Source organism: Merops nubicus, unplaced genomic scaffold, assembly GCF_000691845.1.
Source record: "Merops nubicus isolate BGI_N331 unplaced genomic scaffold, ASM69184v1 scaffold10740, whole genome shotgun sequence".
Lineage (NCBI taxonomy): Eukaryota > Metazoa > Chordata > Aves > Coraciiformes > Meropidae > Merops > Merops nubicus.
The window spans coordinates 27762-52276 of record NW_008583553.1 but is presented as its reverse complement, the minus strand read 5'-3'; the positions used below and the strand labels follow the sequence as shown (position 1 = coordinate 52276).

At 39.8% G+C, this 24515-nt stretch overlaps 1 protein-coding gene across 1 annotated transcript in view; it reads left to right on the top strand.

Moving 5' to 3' along the window:
* Positions 1 to 118: 118 nt before the first annotated feature.
* Positions 119 to 24515, top strand: part of SPAG9 (sperm associated antigen 9) — a 51506-nt gene continuing 27109 nt past the window's right edge. The window contains exons 1-3 of the mRNA XM_008941225.1: positions 119 to 163; positions 5988 to 6108; positions 16607 to 16677. Coding sequence (XP_008939473.1) covers positions 119 to 163; positions 5988 to 6108; positions 16607 to 16677 — 237 coding nt within the window. The remainder of the gene's footprint in view (positions 164 to 5987; positions 6109 to 16606; positions 16678 to 24515) is intronic.

Below are 24515 nucleotides of genomic sequence, written 5' to 3'. Positions count from 1 at the left end.
GTGCTCCTCGGAGGCAGCCGCTGGCAGAGCTCTGCCGTGTGTCCCTGCTCAGCACGGCTCTGCCTGCAGGACTCCGAAATAACCCTCCGAGAGCGCTGGTCGTCCAGTCACCGGGTCCATGGAGGAGAAGCGGCACTGCTGCGCAGAGCGAACGCGGAACTGTGTACCGACTGCTCCACGCTTTCACTTTCCCTGTGGGCTTTCTCTGTGGCAGGAGCCGAATTGTCCATTTCAGATCAGTTGTAGAGGGTACTTAGGGAAAGCAGTGAGAACGCATTGCAAAAATTATGGAAGTACCATGCTGTGTGGAGGGGAGGTTCTTCAGAGCTAGCACATAAAAGCTGCAGTCAGCAACAGGTGGTGCAGACTGTTCAGGGACATGAACTCTGTCTCTGGATCTTGCTATTAAAATTGAGAGGAAAAATATCCAAGAATTACTTCAGTGTAAATAAGCTTGTGAAGCATTGTTTTCTGTGAGATTATAAAGCAATACAATAGAAAGCGGCTGTGCGGGATAACTTCCTTGCCAAACTCCTGTAGGAAATTGGATTGACAGCATTATCTGTAATAGAACAAGCCATCTTATAAGTCTATTTCCAGACTTCGTGCCCTGTGCTTATTGCTGTGGTTGTGCTCACCTTTGAAATTAAAAAAAAAAAAATAAAAATCCAAGGAATAATGGCACAGAGGGTGAAGATGATAGTGACAACAAAAACTTGTTGGAAAACATCATCCCTGTACAAATATTTGTATGCGTTACAGGTATAACTAAGTGGAAATTGTTGTCCACAAACCATTTGGGACTTTGTTAATTTATTACAAAGCAATGTGGTGTGAATGGTGTCCCCTCAACTCCTCAACCAATAGACCACTCATTCTCCTTGTCAAACCTAGTTGGTTTATGGTGCCTTCTGGACAGGGGGGACAGCAATATCCTAGGGACTGTTGTTGTAAAGACTTAATCACTGGTTCTGACACAAGCTGCGTGTGACAGGCTTGTTTTAGAAAACATACTTTATTTTTATTGAGAGAGCAAGACGAAGAGACTGATAAATATTGTCTGAGCTAATTCATGAAAAAATCAATCAGGCTTGAAACACGGGCATTTGCCAGAGTGAAAAAAGCAGGCCTTGGGCAGCAGGACAGAAGCCATAACAATACGCTGAAATAGAGTATGGTGTTAATTGTGTTGTTGTGGCTCCTCAGTAGCTGTGCATACTCATGTTGGTTTTGGACTTGACTGCAGTCTCCATTTCTTTCTGTCATGATAAATTAACTTGAGGAGAGAAGCATTATGCAGTCTGCAAACTAGTACTCATGCTGCCTGACAGCTTACTGGTGCTTTCCAAAGTGCAATTAGACCAAAGACCGTGTCTCCAGCTGTAAGCACAAAGGTTGTCACGTGTTACATTCTGAGGATGGTTATTTTGTACATACATGAACATGTCTGTCACAGATAAAACATGGTATGTTCATGAGAGGTGTGTGTTTTATTCAGGCTTGACTAATGCAACCTTTTTTTGAATGTTGAAATAATGTGATGGGTGCAGGATGGTTGACATCAAAGGAGAGAACATGACTCTAGCACTATTTTTCTTGGGCAATGAGGTATTTGCTTAGTGTGTTCCTTTTCAGTGTGGAGGTTGGTTGTGTAATCTGACAACAACATCCAGAATTTTGAGCTACTAAATTCAATATTTCATATCATTTTTTCTGTCATAATGAATTAACATACTTTCTTTTTACTTCCTGCTTGCTGTTACAGGAATTTTTATTTGCAGTAGTATCTTGATTAATATTAATAGTTTACTATTTGAATTGGAATCTCCTTACACCATTGTCCTAGTTTTATTCCTTTATTTCCTGTATTTAAAAAGTGTTACTAAAGAGACATCTTGAAAGATGTTGTCTGTAGACTTCTGTTAAGATGATTTTAAAAGAAAAATAATTCAGAAGTTCTTGGCCTCTTTCTCAGTCCTCTAGGTAACAGTCGTGATCTTTTTAGTTGTTGTGAAGTCATTTGTCTGACTTTTAAGAGGGTGTATTTGTGATAGAGGTGAAGAAACAGAAGAACCAGCTTTTCTGCTCTTCCGCCTGCAGTTCTGCGTAACTCACCTCCCCACTTGGGTGACTGGTAGGCAGTGTGCCCTGCCACAGAGGAGTGGGTGAGGAAGAGGGTTTGGACTTCTGCTATTTTACACACTACTAGGAAGTTACACTTTGGTAGAAGTACACTGCTCCAGACCTACAGTGGTGTAGCTAGCAGGTGGTTTGTGTGGATCTGGAAACAGGATAAAGTCTCCTTTTAGCCATGTCAAGCTGTCTAATATATCTTTTAGCTTTTCTGCTGTTTCTGGGATTAAGCTGTTCTTGAAATCTGATGTTCAGTTGCTACTTTTGCAACCATGAAAAAGGATTTTCCACCATGAAAGCTAGTTTCAACTAACAGTGTGAACTTCATGGCTGCCTTTTCTCACTGTTCCTAAAGTTATCCCTTACGATTGTATGTTAAGTAAACACTCTGCAGTAAGAATTTAAGTATTTTTAATTTGAGAGAACAAAATTGAGATCCATTATACCTTGCTGAAATAGGGTAAAGTGACTAGGTTTTCAGTTACATGTCTTTTTCTGTGCCCCAAGTCCAGCTGAATTCATTTTCACTGCCTGCTCCAGGAAGAAGGTGCTGTTGGCTGGAAAGCTGGCATCATTGCAATAAAAGTTACTGAAGGACGTGCCAGAGGGTAACAAAGACTGCCAAGTAGGTGGAACCCTGGTAGCAGACACGTTTAGTGTTGCATCTGGATCATGTGACAGGAAAACAAGTTAAAAGATGAGGAAATAGAAGATGATGTAAATAGAGGAAAAAAGTTTCGTTTGGCTAGTGCTGTATTACCAGGTGATTAAATGGTTGTAAGCAGGAGGGAGGGCTCCAGATGTGCGTGCTCTGCTGTTCTCTTGTGTAATCTCAGTTTGTGGTTACTGCAAAGATTATTGCTGTAAACTTTTCAAGTAGATTTAAAATAGATTACATAAAGACTTCTGAATCTTATCTGTGAAGTGCTTTTTCATACTTGCTGTTGGAGGTCTTTAGGAACAGGTTAAACAAATGTCTGTCTGAAATGACATGGTCGATACTGCCTGGAGAGAATGGGAAGGATTACCTGGGAGTTGCCAAACATAGTTTATGGAGGTATCACAGGCTTGGGTTTCAGCAGCAGGCACATGCAGAAGGAGGTGTGCATCATATCCTGTGCTTACACCTCATTATCTCCTAATCAAAATCAGGATCCAAACATCAACACTGAGCATCAGAACCTTGAAACAAGATGACCTTTTAAAGACCGTTCTAGCCCTAACTTCTGCAATCTTGTGGTGTTCAGTCTGATTGTTTTAAAGCTGTGTCAATGTCCTTCAGCTTGTTTGGTGGTTCTTTTTTTTTATTTTGTAAAAAAAGGCTCCAAAAAATCCCACTTCTTGTTAAGAGTTGTAAGATACGGCTTTGTGGCCTAGACAGGGTATCACTTACGATGAGGAAAGTGAGATTTCTGTCTGCCTCTATTGTGTAACCAGTAGCTCAGGTTGGAAGAAGAGAATGTCTAGTATCCATATATTAAGTGGCTAACATGTTCTTACATATGCTGCTGCATTTACGATGCAGATGATGTGTGATATTTGAGTGTAGTGTCAATGTAAATACTTCTTAAAAAAAGTTTTCTAATATGGGCACTCAGCCTGACCTTGGCTGCCATAGTGGTTTATCTGACTAGTCCTTCCATCACAGTCATACAGGCTTAGTCAGGGCATGGTGATCAATCTGTTGGGACTCTGCCTCTGTTATCACTGGGAGGAGAGAGGAGAAACCAAATAGAAACATTCAAAGTCTAAAGTCAAGCTGTGTTTTGAACAGGTAATAGTTTTCAGCAGAGAAAAAAAAAATTACCCGACTCTAATTATAAAAACACTTTGAAGAGTTGTAACTTCAGTTCTAACTTTAAAAAAAATGAAGGTAACCTAGTGGAAGGTAACAAAACCATTGAATACAAAACTAGTGTTATTACTTGCAGGTGAAGAACTTGAGAGGAAATACAGGATGATACCTGTCTTTAGTTTCATGAGTAACAAGGACATTGATGGCTTTGAATGGCTGTTGGTTGAAAAGTATAGTTGTCACTGGCGTTTTGTGAGTTATGAGACATCTGACTTTGGGAAATCATCAGAGAAGCATGTAAACAAAGATGTTAAAATTATATAATTCTTCTTTCATGTTTTCCCATGTTTAATGGAACAAACCATGTTGCTTTTAGCCTCAGTGCCAGGTTTATGTCAAACTTCGAAGCCTTTTAAAAATGGAGCCTGCTAAGAATAAGCCAGACATGACTTGAATCTTTAGTATAAAAGGGGCAAAACTCTTGTATTGTTTGCCAAAAGGTGTGAAACAAGTTTAAAGTTTGGGATTTTCAGTATTACATTGGCAAATTAATATTCCCAAACTGAGGAGGTAGAAAGACTTTTGGTCATCTGTCTTTTTGAAGCGGGAGAACTCATTTTAAATAGCAGAACCCAAAGCAGTGCTACCTGGGCTAGAGTCAGCTGTTTATTAAGTGTTTCACCATTTAGCTTCAAGCACAGTCATATGAACACCATGCCTAGTCCTGTGATAGCCATGGAGAGCTTGACTGAAAGGAGCTCTTGTTCCACTTCACAGATTTTGATGTGTTTCTACATCTGAAGTAATTTTAAAGCAAAATTTCTTCTGATGACCCTGTTAAACTGAAGCTCTTTTCATGAGGTTATGAGTTTCTGCTTTTGTAAAAGCTTAAACCCACATTGGCTAAAACATAATAGTGTCTTATTAAAAGTTGATGTACAAGAATTTTTCCCACTGAGTTTTCCTAGCAATACATAGGAAGAAAATGGTATTGAAATCACCTATAACATTACTATTTTTAAGGTGCTGCCTCATCTGTGTCTCTGCTTCCATGTGGTACCCAGCTGCAGCTTGCTTCCTGATCCTTTGGCTGTCTGGGATGTTTGGGGGTTTTCTGCCAAGGCCTCTGATATGCTTTTCCTCCCTGTATGATGAGCCTGCTGCATAACTTGTGTTTGCAGCTTTACCTTCTCTTTGCAGTGCAGAATAGAGAGCACTGCATGACCTGGGATGTCTTTGGCTATGAGAAGTATTCGTTGTGCTACCAGTACACTGAATTTCTTAAATTCTGTTTTTTAAAAATAAAAAGGCAGTGAAAGTATGCTTTTTAAACTACTGTAATGATGAATTGATAACTTTAATGCATATATCAGTATTTATGTTTTATAACATCAGTGAACTCCAGAATACTGAGACACACAGTTGGTAAACCAAGGTGGCAAAAGATGATGATGATGAGCACAATTGCTAAAAGCCTGTAAACAGTTTTCTGTGCAGCTGACAGGTTGTAGGGGATGGTTAAATATTTGATAAAGACTGTGAGCATTTTGTAACCTATCAAAATGCTATTTTTTCATTCCACACAATTTTTGTTATGTAATTTTGGTTGGCACTAGTGCTGGCATATCCCTACTGTGTTGTCTGTGCCTTCATGGCTCACAGGTGAAGATCCACTTCAGCCAAATCTTTGGACACCAGCACTCTGTATTAACAGAGTCCCGAGCAGGCTTCCCTGAAGTGGTTGGCTCTTAGTTGACAGTGATTACACAGAGCAACTTAGGTGGGATGCTTGACTTGATGGACACTGGACTGAAGTAGTACCTTTCATGTCTAAATGTGAGCTGTAGATCTGTGGTTTTGGAAACCAGCTTGCACCCTTCTGTGCTGTGAAGGGCTGCTGTGTTGTTCCCTACCTGCTGCCTCAAGTGAAAGTCTTCTAAAAACAAATCTAGGAAGGACTGTGTATCTTTTCTTTCTCTTGGAAGAAAGTACTCTGCTCAGACTTTTTAAAATAAATCTGTAATGCATTGTTGAGTCTAATGTCACTTTTTTGGTTTAGAAATTCATCGAGTTTGAAGATTCTCAAGAACAAGAGAAGAAGGACTTGCAGACCAGAGTGGAAGCATTGGAATCACAAACTCGACAGCTTGAACTAAAAGCAAAAAACTATGCTGATCAAAGTAAGCAAAAGATATTGTACTCCTTTTAAGTAATATTAATGCATTTTAAATTGCCTTTTGTAAAATGATAAGCTAAACATCTGTGCTATCCTGTTTGTGTGTTTTGACAGATAACTAGGTTGAACTCTTGCGTGAGTTTGTTTCCCTTGCAGCTAAGGCAAACAAATCAGATACAAGCCTGTGACTTGTAATCTGATTCTTCTGGTATCCCACTTGTTGTTTTGTTTTCCTTTTAGATCTTGCTGTCTTCATGTTTAACAAGTTTTTCAGGGGATATTTAAAACTTATTCCTTTGTTAGTGATCATAAAACAAGGTAATTTTCTTTCCATTAAACTGTTGTCTGTGCTAAAAATGAATGTAATCTTTGGATTTAGAAGGACTGCTGGGATGAGAATGGCTTTGATGCTGAATCTCATTAGCTTTTGTACAATTTTTGCCACATTATTTCTATGAGGCCTTTAGTTTTTACAGGAAAAGAGACATTAAAGACATTCTGTATATTTACAAAAACTTATCTAAGTTGGGAAAAGATAAGTGATCAGTTTCCCTGAAACAATGAAAGTCACAATGTGAATATATTGTAATTTAGACATTCTGCTGAGCTGCTTCTTATCCAAATAGAGTCATTGAATCTCTATTGAATGTGATCATCAGTTTTTCTGATCCTAGTTGAGTAAAGGGTAGAGGAAAAAAATACCCAAACCCACAGAAATCTTCTCATTTCATCTCTCTCACCCTTCAGTCTTAAATGGGAGATGAAAAACCTATACTGCTAATGATCTAATTATTTTTTCTTTTCCTGTCAGTCTATTAAACATGCAACAAAAATTATGATTTTTGTTTTCATTTAGCCTCTTTAGCACAGTGTAGAAATAATGATCAATATGGATTTATGTGAACACTTTGTCATGCTTCTAAGCTAACTTCTGTTGACACAAGACTGACATGTCTGTCAATAAACAGCTTTTATTGCTGGGCTGTGCAGAAATGTAAAGTAAGGCTGTATGAAGCCTGATAAGGTTGAGATAAGATCATTTTCTAAAAGCAGAGTGACTGTTGTCAAAGTAGCCCCTTTTCACTGTTCTTTCTTCCTTTATTTCTACTTGGCCACCTTTCCTGCCTATAATGCAACAAGTTACAGCTCTCTTCTTCAACTTAAGGTATAATAATCATCCTGTAAACTTTAATTTCCAGTGGCATAAGTGAGTCTATAGCAAGGTAGAAGTAGTAGTGCACTAGTATTAAAATTCATGTAGGTGGCATGCAGAGCTGCATCTTTCTGAAATTTGAGTGGTTTAGATTTATGTTGGCAAATCTTAGAGGCCCATGTTTCTTTGGGTCCATTGCAGTTAAAATATTATCAGATTCTGTATACACAGTGATGGTGGAATACTTCAAGCAGTCTTTTCTAGTGAAAACCAGGAGGATTGATTTCCAGGAGTGTATGTTTATAGATAAGTCAAGCTAAAATGGATAATCATGAAGCATATTGTAGAGACCTCTCTCAGGAATGCTATGATGATTCTTGTGAATGGAAGTGGGTGTGTGTGTTTAAAAGCAGCAGAAGAGGGGCAAAGAAAACATTGGAACAAGAGTTGAGTGGTCTGTTTTGGTAACAAAGGGCACTGTTTCCAGAAGGCCTGTGCTGTAATCCCACAGCCCAAACAACTGGTTAATGGGAAACCCTGTACTCTGACAACAGGATTATGGCATCAAGATGACATCGTGTCATATATGCCATTACTTTTGCTATTCCTGTGAATGTTTTTGCCTTGAATGTTAAAACTTAACATGATGTATAAGCTATCTATGGTGTTGAACGTTTAATTACATTGTGTATATATAATATAATGAAAGTATTTGCACGAGGGACTCAGTTGTTCTGGTGGAACCACTGAGTGTTGACTAGAATTACTTTATTTTTGTAAGAAATAGCATTGTTGAAAATGGTTATAACAATGTTTTGGTGTTAGGGCATTGACTTTTAAACAGTTCCAAAATAATCTTACTGGAGACAAACCTTTTGTGATGGTAAAAATGTAACTGGAGAAAAAGTAGGGCAGGGCTGAATGGTGAGTTTTGCTTATGATTTGGGTTGGTATGTTGTCTGGGACAGCATGAAAGACTCTTACAAAGATTTGACATGCTGCTGATGTGGAGCAAGATCAAAAGGACTTAAGCACAATTGTTGAACACTTAATGAATATTATGCAAGTGAACTGTTTTTCTCTAGTGCTCTAAATTTCGAGGGTATGAGAACAATACTAGTGTACATATTCTGGAAGTAGTTTAGCTCCATTGCATTACGTTTTCTAGGCAAGGTGATTTGTGTGTCTGTGTATTTGTATGATACCAGAGATACCAATGTGTCACTTCAGTTCACTGCATGTAGCTACAAGCCTTCTAACTATATTTCTTTTTCTCTTCCACTTCCTATACTACTGTCTGTGCATCTAAGTTGGTCTGTGGTATTGCCAGTTGTGACTACATGAACATTGAAAATAGTGGTAGTGTTATCACTGATGATGGGAATAGCAAATGCCTGGTGCAGAACAAGTAAGCAAATGAAACTGGCTTTGCCTTTTTGTGTTGGAGTGCAGAGCCTGGTATAGCAACATCGGTTTATGACATGACTATGACTTCTATGTGTGGTCCCATGTAGTACCTGAAGAAGCAAAAGGTGCTGTAGTTGTAGACTACTTCTTGTGCTATATGTGTTTCTCATCAGGTGAGCAAGGCGTGTGAAAACAAATTTTGCCCAGTAAAGTTTCAACTCATTCTCTGTTCTGAGCATTTAGTGGAGACTAGGTAGCCCTGGGAGAGAACAGCTCTGAAGTTCCATGGTTGGGTTCAGTGCGATTGTATGTGCTTAGACATCCAAGACAGTTAAAATTGCTCAAGAAGCTATAATTTTGTTTTCTCCTGAATTATAAGTGCCTGATTTTGCCCTTAGTGATTGTCATGCTGAAGAAGATAATAAATATGTTTGTACTTCATTTTATCATGTAGGATTGCATTCATAGCCACATAATCAACCAGCTAGGTTGGAATGAATCTGCCATTTGAAATTAAAGAGGTGAAATAAGCTTCTTTTGTGTCATCAGTTACAGAGTTTCTGTGCTTCACTGACTTTTTTCCCCTGTGTTACGAAGTTAAACAGTTGTCGGCTACATCCTACCGGAGTGACCCACCTTACTCTGCTCTTCCAGAGGAGGAAATGGGAAGAGGGAGAGATGACAGCGTGGCCTGGTGGCACTGCTGGGAGGATTTGAGCCAGAGGAGATGATATCCTGCATGGTTGGGGTGGATGCACATGAAATTAACTCTTACATGATCTGTGGCACTTCGTCTTGGTATTTGGTGGGTAGTGGTGGTTGCCCATATCAAATTTGTTGCCAAAAAATAGTGCGACACGTTGCATCCTGGAGTGTTTCAGGAAACTACAACTGCTCAAAGGAGAGCAGAGGTGTAAAGATGTGCAGCTTCTATTTGTGTGCAGGAATGTGCTGCAGTGGTGTGGCCCTTCGGCCCACGAGCCACCTCCTCAGCTCATTTTGCACGGTTGCTCTTCTCTGTGACTCCTCATGCTTTGCCTCTGCTCTCACGGTGTGTGGGGAACAGAGGAAAGACAATACCTATGCTCTGAGCCCTGTGGCTTGTGGAAGTTAAAGCAAGATATGTATCACAGAGTTCCTGGAGATTTTTGTTTTAGAGACAATTTATTTTTAGTGACAATGTTGGTATGGGCAGCTTTCAGAAACTCTTGCTCTTGGTCTGTAGCAAACTTTTACTGAGTGTGAACAAATGTCTTTTTGATTTTATGACTTGACTAGACTTTCATGGGTTATTTTGTTTCTCAACAGCAGAGGGCACCTCTGAATGTCGTGGAGGTTCACCAAGCATGGAAATGCCAGGTTTCCAAAGAAATAAGAGTTTAACACTTCAGTCCTTCTCTTGTCCTTGTCTTCCACCTTAATGATTTTCCAAGGCAGACGTCAGCCTTTGATATTATCTAAAACATTTCTTACAAGAACTTCTATATATCTGACTTTGACATTATTTTAAGTCTTTGGTGTGGTGAGACCCGGAACTCTGCTTGTAATTAGTTTGCAGCATTAGAATGGTTTCAGATTTCAACCTTGAGCATGGAAGACTAAGCCCTTAGAGTTGTTGGAAACTGATAGTAGCAATGTGCAGCCCCAGGTCCAGCTACGTGCTGTGGGGGCACATGATACGGCTGCAGTTAGTGCCCTGGCTCCAGTTACACAGGGGAATAGGTGCCTTCCAGGGCTCACGTCACACACCACTGAATTCTCAGGGGGGCTACAGAGGTTTATTTCCCTTCCTGGCCTCCTTTTTTGGCTATGTCAGTTCTTTTAATGTATTACAGGCTGTAAGTTAAATTTTTTTTTTGAGTAGAAGATGGCTGTAGTGTATTTTGACTTACTACGGGAATGGAATAGCTTTGGAGTGTGCTCTCGGGAGGAATAATTCTCAGAGTAACTTATTTAGAAGAGAATCTGAAAAGCACAATGTGTGTGTGGTTGAAGCACTTTCTGGTAGAGATGGTAGCCTGTGGGAGCTGAAAGATTTGGTTCCTTTTCTGGATCTGCCAAGTGCTAAAGTACATCCGAGATAACATACTGCATTTGGCAGGACAACCAAGGCACACATATATTTCCATACCTCAGACTGTCGAAGCTCAGTTTTGTAATTTATGCTCAGATTATATTAGGGAAGAACAACATATGCAAAATAACAAACACAACAGCAAAAACCCCCACCCAAACAAACCAAGAAATGGCTCCTGGTCTTCAGAGCTGCAAATGCTGAGATGCAGCTGTTGCGATGATTCGATTTCCCACATCAGGTGACATGATGCAGCAATTGCTACTGCTTGCTCTAGGTTTTATTTGGGATATGAGGCAAACATTTTGGCAGCTGACCTAAAAACATACAGATTTGATTTCTTTAGAAGCTAAACAGAGCTATTGCTTTCACTGGCTTCAAGAGAAAATGCAAGACCAGGTTCTGTTGTGAATCTTCTGCAGATGTTATTTGATACTTTTATTTTTATCTGAGATGTCTGGATACCAGTGGAACTGTAACGTACACCCAGGCAGACAACCTCTTGAAGTGCTATCTGAAGGTGTCCAGTACTCTGAGTTACACCTGCATAGAGCTGTAGCAGCAATTTAACATGGGCCTGCCTAGGTAACAGGGAGGTTTTAATACGAGCTTTCAGCAGTGAAGCTTAACATAGTTCTGAGGTTGGACTTGTGAGTCGTGTATCTGCACACATGATGATGTCAGTAACTGACCTGGTATGGAATGCCCCTGTCAGTATTGCTATTTCTAGGTGTGGCTCAACTGTGGTGTTTATTCCAAGGGACACAAGAAAGCTTTTCAATAGATTCCTGAGAGAAGTGGGAAGTTAAGGTTTGTTCAGTGGGGGTCTGGATTGTTCCTGTATACAAAGGCTGAGGACGGTCAAACTCATCCTGATTTCCAACAAAGAAGGAACAAACCAGCTTGACGACTTCTCTTTCTCGATTAACTAACTTGGAGCTTGCTGTTTGGCACTGTTTTTCCTCACTGCAGCTGTTTCTTGTCTACATTGGTTTGTTTACAAAGCAGATTGCCCCACTGCCCTTCCTTACACTGTTCCTCAGCCGTCATTTACTAAACTTGAAGCCTCTTTCTGTAAGAAATGTGAGCCTTAGAGTGTACCAGAAAGGAAGACTTTGTTGCTCACTAAAGCATTTCTCAGCTACTTTTGTGGCTGTTTTGTTGTGAGGTTACCGGCGTGCCTGCAGTTTCTGCTCTGGCAGGTGGGAGTGGGTGCCACTAGATGGAGCAGAGGGTACAGTTAGCTCTGGAGCTTGCACCGTGTCGTGCCACCCGACTGGAGCCTGAAATAAAATGGAGTAGAAAATTAGAGCAGCCATTGGCCTGCTTTAATCTTGTCTATTAATATATCTGACCAAAAGTGGTGAAAGGAGGTTGAAATCCACTGGCATATAACTAAATGCTCACATACTTTTTTCTTTTTAAATTAAGGGAGTGTTGTGCTAGTGGTTTAGATGCTGGAGTTGGATTGTTACAATAATTCTATTGCTGTAAATGTTGCAGAAATTGAGAAAATGGCTTTAAATGTCTTTTAGAATCTTGCATTCCTGAGTTGTTGCTGGTTATCTGGCTTTAAAAACAACCCCCCTCTGCTGTAGCTTCTGTCTTGGTACTGACTGGATGTTGGACTGTGTCAAAAAAAATCACTCGCTTCAGCAGCCAAATGTATGAATGAAGTATCTCACTGCTTTCAAAACAGTCAATCAAGGGAAACACTATTTTGACCAGAGTCTCGCCAAGAAGTTTGTACTAGGTCCAAAAGATTATTATTTTTTTTACACCTGATTTTGGGTAGGATTTAACTTCTATAGATCCTTGTTCATTTCCTTTTTAACTGTTGTTAGGGATCTCCTGCCATATAATTGTCCTTATATTACATGGTGGTAGCGGGACATTTAAGGAGATTTTTTTCATTTTATGTGAGGTTTTTGGTGGTAGATTACAGTGATCTTGTGGGTCTGAGACATAGTGGATACTTGAGCAGTCCAGACGTGTTGAGGATAAGACCATGCAGCTCCGTTTGTAGATAATTGATATCAACAGTGTTCTTGACAGCTAAGTTACCTCCATAACTTCAAGTGCCCTACTTTTCAAACAGAGAACTAGACCTGTAGTTTGTAGTGGTAAGAGCTACTTGAAGAGGCTGATCTTGCCAAGGAGTTGAATTTATCACTTGTTTTACAAATCAGTTTTCTGTTCTGCTTATTTCCAGGTCTTGCCCCTTTCAGGTTAAATACTTGTTTGATAGCTCCAGTCCCTGTTTCAGGCCATGGCTGTGTGTGCACTTTGGCAGCTACTTTAGTAAGTCATGAGGTCCTACTGGATCATAGGATTGATTATGCTGTATCTGTATCTTAACTTTCTTATGGGACCTGCTTTTAAGAATGGAGCTGGATGAAAGCTGTCCAAGGAGAGCCTTCAGATAGTCTTAGTGCTAGGAAAAGCTCATTAATGAGCTGGAGCTCTGTCCTGGCTTGTGTAGCAGGAACTTGTAATTCCTCTTGAAGGCATTGTACTGGTTGGATTTGGCATTCTAGCAGGTCTGTTTCTCTTTCTCCTCCTCAGGCTTATCAGCAGTTTGAGGCAGAGGACAACATACAGATGGAGGGTGTTCCAAACTTGGTAAAAGCCATCAGACTTGGGAGGTAAGCCCTGATTTTTGAAGAGGCAGGGTAGGCAGCTTTGCTGCCTAATTCTTCATAATGCTCTCAGGATGCAGAAACTCCAGAGGCTTCTCTCCAGCTTGTTATAATATTTAATCCCATTTTTAGGCTTGATTGGTTTGATTTTGGAGAACTTTTAAGATGAGTACTTCAGGTCACTGACTGTTAGGATATTGACAGTGCTGGAGAAAGTTGCAGGTAGACCTTGAACATGAGTGAGATTGTGGTGGTGTTCCAGTGAGGTGCTTTCTCATCAGCCTAAAAATACTACAGTATTTGCATTGCATACTCATACTAATGCTGGAAGGCCTTTAAAATTTTTCCCTGTAGACTGGCAACCATGAATAGTGAAACTTCTTTGTTACGTTTTGCACATGTAGCATCTTACACAATATAATCTTGTTACATCATGGAAGATATTACAGTGCAAGGTTATAGAGGCTTTATAAAGACATTACAACATAGATATTTTGCTTTTGGGATGTATATCAAGTCATTGTATCATTTTTTCATTAAGAATCTGACATGTTAGTGGAAGAAAGGTCTCAGAATGAAATATTGGAGGAGGTTTTTGTATTACTTCAAAGCCCAATTGATGGGAACTGTGTCAGGTTGCCACTTGGTGGACCCAGCGTGTTGGGCAGGGCCAGTGCCCAGCTCTGTTCTTCCTGCAGGATGTTATCAGAGTGGTTCCAGACTTCCACTCCTTTGTGTACTGGTGGAGTAGAATGGAACTGGTGACAATTTGCTTTTAAGTGTACTTCTGTGTGCCAGTGGAAGGTTTTTTTTCTGTCTCTTATTTCATTGCTGTTAGTTTCCTGTTACTCCTGATGGAAATATACTTTTAATAGTGACCTAAGTTTCTCCAGAGTTTTTAGGCTGAATTTGTTGGTCTTCCTCAAAATTCTTCCGGCTGTTCTTCAGTAGGTTCAAGTGTCTTCTGCATTCAGGTCTATGGTGATCTCTAACCCTTGGAGTATCTGATCTATTTGCAGTATTTAATTGGAAAAGGGAAGCCTGTTCTGTCAAGATCTTATCTTTGATGGGAGGCATGTTTTTGGCTAGAATAGATTTCTGGTGTTGTATCCTGTTGGTACTGGAAAAGTCTGTTTTGAGAACTGTTCATGTGGTGTCTGAGGCTGTAAAAACTTGGTGTACATCTGCTTCTGACTGAAACTTCCAGATGTAGGACTGTAATGTGTGATACAGCTGCAAGGGACTTCTGGAAATGCTGAATATAAATTGCATCATCTTCTAGGGCCTTCGTTTTCTTTAACCTTTGTATGTAACAAGTAGTTATCAGATTTAATGGAGATATTCCCCTTGACTGTAGTATCCATATCTACATACACTTGTCTTCTATGACTTGATTGAAGGAACCATCGCTTAAAGGAGAAAATGTTGCACAACCATTGCTGGGTGGGGTGTGGGCAGCTGAAGCTGCTGAGCTCTGACTTGTAGCTACTGACTGGCTGCTGCTGGGACGTCTCTGAAGGTCAACTGTTGTAAAATGTAATTGCTTCTGACTAGAATACTGGTCAGTCAAAGGTAGTGGATAAAATCCGTTTTATAGTTAGAGCCTGACATGACAAATTCTGACACTTGTTTCTGTAGGTACACACCACACGCTTCCATGTAACCTCCCTTTCAGTGTACGAGCAGGCTTAAAACATCTGTTGCCCAAAATAAAAATAATAAACTAAATTCTTCCTTAGATACCATTTTTACGTCCTGTATTTCCTCTCAAAAATATGCATATATGTATGTATTGTGCTGTAAAATTTATCTTTCTATATGTTGTGCTGCAAACACTTGTACATTATAAGTTTCTATTTGAGCCAAAGAACTCTTGTTCATTCTGATAACAGTGCAGAAATTAAAGTGTTTAATCTTATGTTAATATAAATAATATTTGATGTAATACTTTTGGTCAGATATTTATAGGTGGAGTGCAAAAGGTTGTGTCAAGGAACTTAATGATCTTACAAGAGCAAGATTAGGTTAGGAGCTAAGAATGTTTACACAGATTTGAGTGAGCAGACATTTGTGTACTTTGGTTCCAGTATTTGACTCTGGCAAAGTTTTTTTTTTGGATTGAAACGTACTTACAATAAAATACTGTGCCAAAGTACAGATCTATGGAGTCAAAAGAAATGGTATATTGAGAATTAATTTTTGGAAGACCCAGTTGGCAATACCAAAATGTACAAACAGCAGAGAAATGCTGGCATTTGTCTTTGGATAATGTGTTTGGAAATGAGTCTCTGGAAATGGGTAACTATCAATTGTTTCCCAGGGGTATTTCAGTAGAGCAAGTGGAATAAGGTAAGCTCTGTTACAGAACTTGAAACACATGCTTATATCACATAAATACCATGCTCAAAATACCTGAACAACAAACTGGAGTTCACATCTAGGCAGCAAAAAATATTTTCAGTTTGAATGGAAAAAAAATTGTGCAAATAAAGTTCTGAATTGTTTTAGTTATTCTGCAAATTAACTGCATAGGAATATCAGTTTGTTCCAGCTCCTCTCTCAATATGATCTTATTGTCTGAGGTTCTACGGAATCTGCTAGATGTATTTTTAATTCCTTGGAATACCTAGAGAAATACTCAAATGTTTTCTTTCCCTGAATCTGTTGCCTTTATATTCAGTGGAATATGAGTGAATGCCAGCAGAAGTGTTCACTTCTGTGCCACAACGTGTGACTTAAGGCGTTTCTGAAATAGCTTCATGTTTGTCCTAGTTAACCACACAATCTCCAGAGGTGTTTGTGTTCTAGGAAACCAATCTAGAGCCGTAACGAGCTCACAGCTCTCACCCAAGATTGAGTCTAGCTGTGTGATGTGGCTTCTGCCTCATCCTACAGTTTCCATGTGCACGTGTGAAGCAATCTGGATTGGTGTGAGCAGTAAGCTGTCCTTGAACATAAAAATCCCCTCTTGTTGGACTAGCTGTCAACTCGGGAAAATAGTACGTGGGCTTTTTACCAGGCCTGTGAATTTTAAATTAGCGTTGGTTGTACTTGGGAAGCTCGAGTGAGAAATTAAACAAAAGGGGACACACACTTTTTATCCTCCTCTTTGCTATTTGCTTGTAAGAATACTTTCATCTCTGATCAGGTTGCCTAGTCCTAGGGAAGTCAGTCTCATTTACTAAAACTTTGATTTTAATTTTAATTCTTTTCAATTTTCTTCTTGCAGTTAGCAGACTTGAGGAGAGGGAGGCAGAACTCAAGAAAGAATACAATGCACTTCATTCAAGACATACAGAGGTAGGTCCTTATGCCAAGTTGAATTCACAGTATCTGTAAAAATGTAGATCCATGGAAACCTTTGTGTTGTGAGCAATTAAGAAAATGATGGGATGTTTTGGTTTGTTTACTGCTACTTGGATGTTTGTATTGCTGGTGTTAGCTGTAACCAGGCTTCATTTGCCTTTGTAGTTTCTCTCATTCACCTCTAAGTCTCCATTTCTCCATGTTAGTTTGATGACACGTTTGTCAGTTTTATAGCTTTGTCAGATAGAAGTTTTTAAAAAAGCAGGAATTTGCTTCTTCATGTTTCAAAGGCAATTCTTCAAAGTACACTCATCAACTTAAAAGAAACAGAAAGGAAATTGCAATCTCAATATTCTTTCCAGCAGTTTTCTGTGGTTTTTTTTTTTTTTTTTTTTTTTTTGTGTACCATTGAAGGAACAAATGGCTTCAAAAACTGGCCCTGTATTGAGATTCATGATTACAAGAAGTCCTTCTATACTTACTGATAGCTATTGAAGACAATGTTGGCTAATGAAGATGGGACAAGTTTGACTTTGTTGATTTAAGAGCCACACTTTTAAAGTTGTTTTTAAAATGTAAAGGGACTCACAATGCTTTGATTTTTAGGAGCAGGTCATCCTTCCCATGCAGGGATGCTTGCTGCCTGAAATAAAATAGTCTCCTTATTTTAGTGAGGAAATTGCTCGCTTCCCTGAATAACTCGAGTACAAGTCCCGATATTGAGCACAGTTCTTACCCTGATTGCTTTGCCTTTGTTTGAAAGGTCAGATAGCTGTTTTTAGATCATCCCTAACAGAGGGGAATGCAGTACTGACTGTTCCTAGTTTGAAAGACCACATGTGGGGAACGGGAAAGCAAATACAGATGTCAGATTTGGTTACCTTTAATACTTCCTTAGCAGTCCTAAGATAAGTGTGTTATGCTGATGACAGCTGAAAGTGGCTTGGAACTACAACCAGCATGTAGCTCTTGAGTACAGTGTGACAAGACTTTGCAGCTCTTAAATAAAAATATTCATATGTTGACTGAAATCACAATGTATTTAATATTACCATTGTTACTAATTAGTTGTTTTAGAAAGCTGCATCTGTTGAAAACTGGAAATTTAAGTAAAATGAGAAGTGACAAAATTTAATGCTGCCCACTAAAGAGGGCACTTTTCAGTTGCAAGTACTTCAGAGTACAATGTGCTCACAGAGTTTTTGTTTATTTTAGTTAGAACCTGTGGGTACTATCACAACAAAAATGGCACAGGGTTTTACTGAATCCTGTTTTGCAGAGTTCAAGATAACTGAATGCAATGGATATGATTAATTCATTGAAATGCTAATGAAATGTTCTGAATATCTTTTTACATAGGTTTTGCTCCAAAATGGACGACAGCCTCTGCTGGTTTGATTCCAATTTATTAAACACTTTTGCATCTTAAATTCCCTTCCTTTGGTGTAGGGTGAGGTGTTTCCTTGGGCTCTGTGATTACTGAGGTGACTGTGTCCTTTCTTCGTAAAGAAATAAATTGTAATGCAACACAGTATACTCATGCCTCTGTGCTTCTGGAATCAGGTCTTAAATTTTCTGTGCCACTTCCTTTCAGCATGTTTACTTCTTTGTTTTCCAGTCTCAACATTTTTTTTTTTTTCCTTTCCCTTTAAGTTACATAGCTTCTAAAACTAAAAGCCTTTAACTCAGGCTTTTGCTTTTGCCTATGAAGGTTTTGGTCTGTCTTTTGGTGACAAGTGTGTGTACACATTACTTGAAGTACCCAAAATTCTCAGGCCACCAGTTGGCAGCTGCTGAAATATAACAGTATATTTGAGATAGGATATGGAGAGTTGATGGGGTAATGGGTTTGTGGGTTGCAAAGGCTCAGCTCCAGGCTGGGGACTAGGGGCAAAGAGTAGCTACCAGGAATGTTATTGTGTGTAAAAGGTTGGGAGCCTTTTTAACAGCTGTGTGACTAACCTCAGGAAGTAAACTAGATACTCCTTATTTGCAAAGACATTTCTGAGCACAATTAGAGAGACCATTGTGTATCTTGCCAAGTACAAACTTCCTGATGTACCTTGCTTTAGTCATAGACTGCTTCATTTTAGTGCTGGTATCTGGAGTGTGTTTAAGACCCGGTGACTGGAATCCTTGGAAACTAGAAAGGGCAGTCTGATAATAGTGTTGTCCTGGTTCCGTGTAAAAAGGGGTTCAGGGCAGGACCCACACGGAACAGAACTATGTACTCGCCTCTCCCCCCCTGAGAGAGAGAGATACTTTGGAAAAAAAAATGAATTATATTGTTTAACAAGGAACAAAAAGCGAAAAAGGGAGGTAAGGAAAATAATATATACAAAGATTAGGGGAAAAATACAAAAAATAAAATATACAAAACCCTCAGGTATGGTTCCAGGGTCCCACGGAGTGAAAGGAGAACCTCCCTCTCCGAGCTCCAAGGCAGGAGTGAAATTAAAAACCACTCCCTGCCTCTTATCAGAGTGTGTGTGGGAAGGGGAGGGAATACAATGGTTTCACCCCCACCCGGGGTCCTCCCAGTTGCTGGAAGGTCACGACCCCATTCCAAGCCTCAAACCACAACAAGTGTTCATTTCCCCCCACCCCCTCTGATTTCCTGCTTCCCTTTCTCCCAACAAATTCTAGTGTTTTAGCTCTGTGTGTGTGTGTGTTTGGGTTGTTTTGTTTTAATGCAGGATATTTTGGTAAATATCCAACCTTTAAGCATTTAGTTATCAAGTTTATTGTCTTAAATATTTTTATCTGATTACTGGTTTAGAAAACCTTTCTTAAATGTTTTTCTAGGAAGGAATGCTTTTTTCCTTCTGAATCTGCTTCACCATTGTATCTGCAAGTGATCCATCCATCTTTGGATCTTTGGTACTGCCTGGAATGGCAATTGTTTCTCTTTCAATTGACCAAATAATGAACAGAGCATTAGAAGGATTTTTTTTTCTTTTTTAGCTCCACGGTGTTGGCAGTGATTACTCTGACAGATGTCATGTTAAAGATGTAACTTGACTGCATTTTCTGCAGTCTTATTTTCTAGCAATTTTTCTCTATTCTGTCTTTGGTATTTGCTTACCTTCATTCTCCCCTTATTATTTAATTCACAAGTAAGTATTTGAGACTTGGATGTCTTTCTCTTCCAGCTCTTGACTTCACTGAGGCTCTGTAACCACGTCCTCTTTCAGCACTAATCCAGCCTGCCTGTGGCTACCCCTCTCCTGAACCAGTGCCCAGCAAGCTCGCTGGCTCAGCAGCTCACAGGCATTTCACCTCAACAGTTTCAGTCAGAAGAGACCAGGAACTGTTTAAATTATGCCATGGGAAGTTGCAGCAGTGATGTGAACGAGGGAACTGAATCCCTCACCTGCAGTGTGTGCTGTGCTGAGTGCTGGGAGTGCTCCTTGGAGCTCAGCCTGCCGGAGCCAGGGCTCTGCATTGCAGCTCCAGGCACCAGCCTGCCCTGGCAACAAGGTGTCTTTGCAGCTGCAGAGGCAGCAGGGCTGCCCTAACTTGGTGAAGCTTTGGAACAGGCTTCAGCCTGCTTCACCCTTCTGTTAGATTAGTCTCTGCTGTCTGTAGAGTGGGAGATGAGCTAATGGGTTTGAGTGGAGTATATCCCCCAAAGCTTTCTCCCCTGGTAAGTCTGTGCTTGAGCTGACTGGCTTGATTTTAAATGGATTAGGGTATGGTAACCTGAGCAGTTGAGTTGGCACATGGGCAGGTGGAGGGTAGCTGGGTATTTGTAGCAGGCAGTGGAGAGAATAAGCTTTTCAGTCACAACAGAATGTATGAGTGCAACCTGAACAAGCTCTTAGGTTCATGCTGTGATCCCCTGCTTAGTTAATATGTTCTTGTCCCTTCTCTTTCCTCTGCTTGCAGCATGTTTTGATCTTGCACTGGTTTTCCTCTGTTGTAACGCTCAGAACGAGTGAGCAATAAAGCAGGGTGCTGCAGCTCCTGAATTTGAGCTTCTGGAATCTAACTATGCCAAGTCTAGTGTCCATCTTTCTCTGGCAATAAAGGACCAGATTCAGGAACTGTACGACTGCAAGGAGAGTGTGCTAGAAAATTGAATTGTGACAGTGGTCTAATCCAAAAATCTTCAGACCTTTGATCTTTAGACTGAGAATCTAATTTTGTTACTCAGTTACAGCTTTTATCTCAAATACTGTTCTGTTTAATTAAGAATGATTTGCTATATTGCACATATAAAAGCAGTTCTGACTTCTATATGTACTTGCTGGTGCTTTTTTGCTGCAAAGAGATGATGCGCTGGTGTTAGGGACTCTTTCAGAACAAACCCCCCAGGCAGGAGGTAAAGGATCTTTCTTTTTCTGCATAGTTAATGGGACAGTTTCTTCATAACTATGTCACTGGCTTTTTAAAGGCTTGGCTGAAGGCTGTTTTATGTTATTTCTCAGTTGGGAAACTGAGGCAAAGTGTAACTTTAGCATCTACTTGAGAGCTGACTAACACCTGTGGTTCTTCCCTGCACAGAATTCCAAAATAAAGCTGTCTTTATTTTTTCCTTTTCAAGGAAGTGATACTTTTTATCAATTGAGAAAAACAAGGCTAAGATGTTCAATATCTATTTCCCTGACACACAGAATATGGGCTTAGTTTAATGAAGCATAATTGGGCCATGGAAGTTTCTCAGTGTTCTGCGCTGATACAATGTGACAAGAGTGAGCCTGTCTCTGGCATTGGGAATGTATTTTGTCAGGTTCATTTGGATAAACAGACATCCCCAGCAAGTCCCTGTATGGGGGCACAGGAAGAGGAGGTCAAGTGGAGACGTCTAGTTGCAATTGTGGCTAAGCATTGGCACCAGTCGTAGTGTTTTTGAGGTTAGACTTTAGGTATCTGTTCAAGCAAATAGTTTCTAAAGCCGCATGCCAAGCATTAACAGCTTGATGTGTAAAGCCTGGATTTAACATCTTTATGTGCTATTGTATCTGCAAGCAACGTCCTCTTAAGTGGATAAAGATACATGAAGCTCACCAGTGGGAATGATGCTTTTACTTGGGTGGCAAGCTCACCACAAATCCTTAAAGGTAAAAGGCAGTTACATGGAAGTATGTCTGGGACCTTTGTACTGAATCAAGGAGATTCTAGACATTTCTTATTACCTTAATAAATCTAGATAATGTGGGGCAGAGAAAGATCTATATATACACAGTTGGCCACACGTTCCCAAAGGGAGGAGCCGCTTGTGCCAAACCTGATTGGATCTGCAGGATGAGCAGCGAGGGCTGCAGCACTGAGCCTGGTCTGACAGTGATAGAATTACTAAAACCTGTCCTGGGAGAGTTTCAATTGCATTGGCACAAAAAGGAGAGTGAAAGAGAAAGCAAGGTACAAAGGAGATGCTCTCAGCCTGGTTAAGGAAAGCGTGCAGGTAACAACTACCACAATGTGGTCTATCCACATTTGTTTGTGACAAACTGTCAGGCTTGTATACATTTGGACTGGTTGTTTTTGTAAGGGTAGGAATAGAAATTAGGGACAAGATGTTAATTCTTTCACTAAAGGCTGAAATTTAAGATGTAGGAAAACTTGTAACACTTTCTACACTTGCTGATTTGTCACATGCTATATGAGGACACCGATCTGATATTTTTTTTTGAGATGCAAACACATTGCACAGTTGTCACTTGAACTCAAAGGAAGTTTTGTATTCATGCTCACTGTAATCAGTTTGTATATGTTGTGCCCTAAGATGAGCTAACACAGGAACTGTGAAATGCTGTTAACTAAATAAGGTAATTCTTCCAAGTTGATTCTGAGCTGTTCTTTAATCCCCTCAGTTAATGGTAACTGAGCAATGTATTTCATTACAACAATGTTGAAGTGGTCGGTATCTATAATATCTTCCCTTGAACAATTGGTCATAATAAAAATACTTGTGGACTTCAGGGAAGTCCATGGACTTCAGGAAGTATTTTTCTTCAAGAATGTGAGCTGTCACTAGTAAAAGGTTATGGATGATTAAATATTGACTGCAACTTTCATTGAAGAGAAGGGTAGTAGATGTAGTCCCTTATGTATCGTGACCTTTATTGTAACTTGTGCTGAGTAGAAAGAAATTAAATCAATTTAAGCCTGGTTTTAAATGGTTCATAATACTAAAACTTTTTTTCCTTTGGATAGAAGAGTAATCTCAAAATGTAGCAAAACTTTTGATCAGCTCTGAGAATTCTAGTGTGCTAATCCATTACACTTTTTTTTTTTTTGGGTCAGGATGGCACTTCAAGGATATGCTGAGACTTCGAGTAATTTAGATGGGAAAGGTCTCTGGAGGCCGTATGGTTCAAATCCCAATGGTTTTGGAGGGAATCTTCAAAATTTTATTGTAGCTGAGCAGTTAGTGAGCTAACTTCCCAATAAGCTGCAGTATTTAGTTTATTTCAATCTTTTGATTAACTGATTTCTAGAAGTTGAGAATCCATGCACTATGTCTCATGATGGCAGCAACAGCCGAGTAGCCTCCCAGTCCCATGATGGATGAGGGAGACTAAGGAGCTTTGCTCCTTGGGGACAACATTCCAGTATTGTCCACTCTTATCCTTGGGACCCTGTATCGAGGCAGTGTGTGGACTTTACATGTTGGGACTGCTGGTTTTCCGATTTTAGAGACACCACAGGCATGTATGATCTGGATCTGTGGAGTAATCACCATGCTGTGCTGCACATGCACATGGTGCGTACCTTTGGGTTTTCATCTTATTTTGGTGTCCCATAGCTTACATGCTTTATGCTGAAGTATGTGACATACAGCTTTGATGCTTACGTGACCATCAGCATCATTTTCATCTGCAGAACAAGACTAAACTACATAGTCCTTTAGACTGACCTGCCCTCTAGCCTCTGTCTGTGGATAATAAATATGATGAGACATTGCAGTAAACAAAAGAATAGACTGAGGGAAGGGAAGAAAGTAGATTAAGCCATGTGTGTTGCAAAACATGAAAGTTGTATGGGTATTACTGACCCTACTCTCTCTTTTCCCATGTGTTCATTGTTCCCTGGAAAGGTAGTAGTTGCTTGGCTTCTGCTCAGTAGCTCAAAAGCACCACAGGCATTCTGTTTAAAATCGGACTTTGAGAAACTGATAGGTGTGCTGCAAATTGAAGTGTTTGCAGGAAGGTCAGCTTCTGTTCAGTCATGTCTCCCTCATCTGATGAGGGAATGCATGAACAGGATACAGGGTGCTCTAATGTGCATTTCAAAGTTATGCATTGGGGTTTTTTTCCCTGGAATTTCTAAGTTAATTAGGATTATAATAAACTTAGTGTGTACAACTATGGAACAGCTAATTTTGGTTGCTTGGTGGAAACAAAAACCAAGGAATGTGGATAGCTGAAGGTGGAGCTTTTGATTGTTTCAGTGGATGAGCAAGTATTAAAAAAAAAAAAAACAAAGCAAATGAGATGGTTCTAGTATGAAACACTGCATTTATTCCATTTCGTTGGAGGATAAATTCTGTAAGCTTTTGACAGCAGTTAAAGTATATTATATAATGCTACTCTAAAAATAGCAAGTTGTTTTTTTTCTGTTCTGAATTACACCAATTAGCAAAGGTGAATACTGGGAAAACCAGGATCTGTACATAACAGTATATACCATATAAATTGCTGATTTATGGACTGCCCATTAATCAGTATCTTAAGCCACTTCACTCTACCAGAAAAACCTCAGACTAAGAATGTATATCCATGTGTAGCTGATGCTGGCAAGCAGGTTTGTAGTTAGTAGCATCCCAAGGTCAAGCTACCAGCCTTGGCCATGTCAACCCTGACTTGGCAGTACCACATAAATGTAGG